Here is a 5,000-nt window from a genome sequence, read left to right as displayed (position 1 = left end):
ACTTTTTGTCTGAGTTCCTGGAATGTGGATCCTTCAGATAAACTAACTGAACAGAAAGTCTGATCATTGCTCCAGATAAAAAGATCGCCCTGATCAAGAACTCCTTTGGTGCTCTGGGTGCATCTGGTAAAAGTTGCCTCGGAAACCTTGAACTTATGTTTGATCAGTCAATGTCTTTGGAGGGTCACTGTGGTCAACTGACCAAAAACTGTTTTTATCACTTAAGAAATATCTCCAAAGTGAGAAATTGGTTGTCAAAATCGAATCTCTCAAAATGATCATTCTGGCATTCAACTCGCCTCGCATTGGCTATTGTAATTCTGTTTTGGTTGTTTCAACACGTCAACTCTGAAGAGACTTCAAGCTGTCCAGAATGCGGCTGCCAGACTTTATACCCAGAACTGCCCACATTACCCCCATTCTGTCCAGTCTTCATATGCTGCCAGTCAAATTTTGCATAGATTTTAAGATTTTAGTCCCCACTTTTCATTTGTTACATGCTGGGGCCCCTCAGCATATTCGATGATGTTCAGGGCGCAGTCTTCTGTCTTCAGGCCAGGGTCTCCTAAAGCTCCCAAAAACTCATTAAAGAGCCCGGTGTTTTCTAAGGTGGTTCTTGGTGAAAACATTTTGAGAACCGCTGGACTGGACAGGTTGAGTGCTGCTCTGAAACAAATAAGTTTGGCAAAAAATGCAAGGAAGTGGACAAAGTTCGTAAATCACTGAGATTGGTTTGATTTGCGTGAATTGGTGCTGTTTCCATATCGCTAACTCCTTGGGGGCTGGTTACTGTGTGAGAGGAGTGTGGTGTCTGGCTAGCCCTATGTACTAAATGTTGTTGTTTTTTTCAAAACGCTGATGTGTTTGTGTCTCTGCAGAGTGCTGGAGTGCCAAGGTCTTCCAATTGTCAATGGCCAATGTGATCCCTACGCTGCTGTCTCACTACTCGGTCCTTCCAGGTTAGAACAAACACACACAGGTGGCTCTGCTAGGAATCACAAACATATGCGTGTACATGGACGGGGAAGTTTAGATCTTAAGGACTAAAACAAAACTGAATGAAAGTAGAAAAACTAACTTGGTTTCTGTTAAAATTGTATAGTTGGGTTGCAAATCACGTCCTTGTAAAAAGTTATTCCAGAGTTCCAAATGTAGTCCACCATGAAGGGAAAAAAGTTGATGAAACGGAGCAGAGAATGTGGAACATCAACATCAATAACATGTTTGCAATGACCACTTTGTCAAAGTCTGTATGAACTTAAAAAGGAGCTATCAAATCCTGCTTATGTATTTATTTTTCTTCTTCTTCGTATGATGTAGAGATCTGAACTGAGGATGTCGTTGTGGCTTGTGCAGCCCTTTGAGACACTTAGTTTAGTTTAGTCTTTATTTGAAGGGACGATGCACAGAACCATTAAGCTCAAGGACAGATTTGAGCTAAATAGCTCATTTCCATTTGCAGTCCCATCCATCCATCATCTTCCGCTTATCCGAGGTCGGGTCGCGGGGGCAACAGCCTAAGCAGGGAAACCCAGACTTCCCTCTCCCCAGCCACTTCGTCTAGCTCTTCCCGGGGGATCCCGAGGCGTTCCCAGGCCAGCCGGGAGACATAGTCTTCCCAACGTGTCCTGGGTCTTCCCCGTGGCCTCCTACCGGTTGGACATGCCCTAAACACCTCCCTAGGGTGCAGTCCCTGGCTACCTAAATTAAAGGGATACAAAAATCATGCAATAAAATGATGACAATAAAATCATACTATATCATGTAATCAAATTAAGAAAAGTCATCAAATGCCCTTTCATGGACACATATTGAATATACAATACAAGCACAGCTCATTTACATCATCACACAAAGACAATACTTGCTCTTCTTCACATCTGTCATCATTTGTAAAAACAACCATGATTTTAACACACACACACACACCTCACAATTTACAACAAAAATGCTGTCATGGATAAATATAACACACATGAAGTTGATGTGTCAGATATAGTGTCCACCTTAGTGACCGTGTGAGCAGCTTTGATTGCTCCAAAGCCACTTTTTAACTTCAATTGTAAATGAAGAGTAATCTGTTAAACTTTTCAAGTTTATTGTGAGGTCCTTCCATTCCTTTATGGCTTTATATGAAAAGGCTGATTGTGCAAAAGATGTTTTACATCTGGGTACGCTACACTGCCCCCTGGTGGAGGCTCCTGTGTTTCTAGGTGTCACAGCAGATGTAAACTGGACAAAGTGCTTAAGTGGTGCTCGTGCAGTGTTATTTGGGATTCGATGGGCCATTCGTATTGATGCTAATCTTTGAATGTTAGCGAAGTTTGACAATCTATATTTTTGGAGAACTAAACAGTGATGGGGATGTTGTGGTTTTCAGTCGAGGATTTTGAGCAATTGTTTGTGCAAACTTTCCAATGGCCTCTGTGTCATGTTGCTTGTGATTCAGGGCTATATGAATAAACATTGATTGATATACTTATAGCAGGGTTGTCAAACCTACAATACGACCTGCAAAACTGTTTAACCTGGCCTACAAGACGAGTTTGCAAAGTGTAAAAAGGAGCTGCATTTTTTTTAAATGAAAGAAACTGCTGTTCTAAATGTGTCCACTGGATGTCGCAATTGCAATTCAAGTGTAACCCACGTCACACATGGCACTGTTCAAAGGGGATGTGTCAGCTGACCTATAAGCGCCCCCTGGATTGGCCGCCGCTACTCCAATCGATCAGCTGCTACTGTTGTGGCTGGCGGCAGATGGCGACAGACTGATGCCGTATCGACACACAATACCTTCTCATCTTGTCTTCTAAATATCCACTCAACAAATAAAACAACGAATCATTCACACATATAAGATTCTACGACAAAAAAAATCAGCTATTTATTATTGTTTGAAGTTTGGCGTGGTCCACAGCCCCCAGTTTTCAAGTCGTGAGCTTTTGCCCATTGAAAAATGAATGGGCCGATTTTCAAACATGCACAACTGCCACATTTCCACCCAATTGGAACAGTTCCACCAGCCACACCCCAACTTACCTTGGACAATCAAACTACCAAGTTCAAAAAATGCAGGAATTCTCAGAATTCACGGTTTTCACTTTCCTATTTTCACCTCTTCCTGGAAAGATTTCATAGTCCACATTTTTCAACCAAATTCTGCTTTCGAAACTTTCCTCTTAATTGAGACAACAAATACTCCCATTTTATTTTTGTACAAATTCACAGTTTTCTTAAAATTCCAGGAATTCAAAAATACCCATTCAAACTGTTACTACGTCAACATTTTTCAGCCGATTCCAAAAATTCCAACACCAACATATTCATAACATCCAGGACACTTGTGCTTATATCAAATATTTTAGAAAATTCCAGTTTTTTTCCACGTTTCCCGAAAATTCCAATTCAAATGAGTGGACGTATTCTTAAAATTCTGTATAGTTTTTAACCCTAATTTCTACATTTCAAACATCCACCCAAACTACTGTTCCGATGTATCAAACGCAAAACATGTTTGCCCTTTCCTAAATTCCCGGTTTTCCCATAATTTCCCGGAATGTTCTCCACTTTGACAATGACTAGGCATTATACGATCATATCGCACATTTCCCATCCGTTTTGAACCATTACATCATCCACCACTCCACTCACCTTAGACATTCAAGCATTTCAGTTCCGCTTACGCGTATCTGCGATTCAGCGGGTTCGAACATAGGGCATTCACACATAATTTCTAGCAGAACTGCACATTCTAGTTGTTGTTAGAGTTCCGTGCAGCGCTCTGTTTGTTGACAGCACAATGCGCACCCTGAAGTCCATTGCAAAAATGTGTGCTACTACGTTTGTTGTGTTTGCTCTATTTTATTTTATGCTGAAATCTATTATGTTCACATTGGTTAATTTTATTGTTATGTTACCTTGTTTTCAGACGTTGTGTGATTTTGATCATTGTTTTATTTATATTACAATTGTAATATTTGAATGATGGTAGCTGAATGTGTTGTGGATGTTTCTTGAAAGACTCGATTGTTTTTCCAAACACGTGTTTAATGAACTGCCAACATGAGAATGCTGAACAGAAAGTGCTTAAAGTTTAATGGCTTTGCAAATACACTGAGACAAAGTCTAGGTTCATTGTGTTCTTCGTGGTGTTTTTCAAACCGCAACAATTTTTTCCTCAGAATTTTCAACTAACTTGATGTGTTTTGCCAAAAGCATCATTTGTAACGTCTACTTTTTCACAATGTGCTTTTTCTATTGTTGGCCAAAGTAAAACAAAGAAAACAATCTAAAATTGTTATTATTTTTAAGTGATTATGCTATGATTTTACCAGTCCAGCCCACCTGGGAATACAGTTTCCTCCTCCACGGGCCCCTGAGCTAAAAAGACACCTATGACTCATACATATGAGCAGATTTTCAGGAACTGTGGAATGAATTTGTGCATTTTTGTTAATAAAAGCTCTTGTAGGCTGCACATATAACTTGGTAAAATATTTTAGTGTGTCTATAAGTACTTGTTGAGCACATTCAACAATACCACAATAATAATGTTAACTGGGATCATTTTAGTCACAATAACTTACAATAACTATTTAGCCATTTTATGTGTTTTTTTGTTTTATTTGATCTTCTATGTAAACAGATTAGTGAGCAATATGGAGTATGTATCACAATTTGTTTCTTTTTCATTAAGCTTAACTTACTGTTGCTGTAAAAACCTGCACTGCAACAATGTCATTTCCCATTGTGGGATAACAAAAGTCTGCAACGCACTTGTTGTTGGGATCCCCAGCAAGAAGATCCAGAAGCTGCAGTACATCCAGAAGCTGCAGTACATCCAGAAGCTGCAGTACATCCAGAAGCTGCAATACATCCAGAAGCTGCAGTACATCCAGAAGCTGCAGTACATCCAGAAGCTGCAGTACATCCAGAAGCTGCAGTACATCCAGAAGCTGCAGTACATCCAGAAGCTGCAATACATCCAGAAGCTGCAGTAC

At 40.1% G+C, this 5,000-nt stretch overlaps 1 protein-coding gene across 2 annotated transcripts in view; it reads left to right on the top strand.

Annotated features, from left to right (window-relative positions):
• rasa3 (RAS p21 protein activator 3) overlaps nucleotides 1-5,000 on the top strand; it is a 108,277-nt gene that overhangs the window by 68,719 nt on the left and 34,558 nt on the right. For both annotated transcript variants that reach the window (XM_061887066.1, XM_061887067.1), the window contains exon 6: nucleotides 879-959. In XM_061887066.1, the coding sequence (XP_061743050.1) occupies nucleotides 879-959 (81 nt within the window). The remainder of the gene's footprint in view (nucleotides 1-878; nucleotides 960-5,000) is intronic.

Source organism: Nerophis ophidion, linkage group LG25 (genome assembly GCF_033978795.1).
Source record: "Nerophis ophidion isolate RoL-2023_Sa linkage group LG25, RoL_Noph_v1.0, whole genome shotgun sequence".
In the NCBI taxonomy this organism is placed as follows: Eukaryota; Metazoa; Chordata; class Actinopteri; order Syngnathiformes; family Syngnathidae; genus Nerophis; species Nerophis ophidion.
Note: the sequence above shows the minus strand (reverse complement) of the source record. Positions and strands in the feature narration are given on the sequence as shown.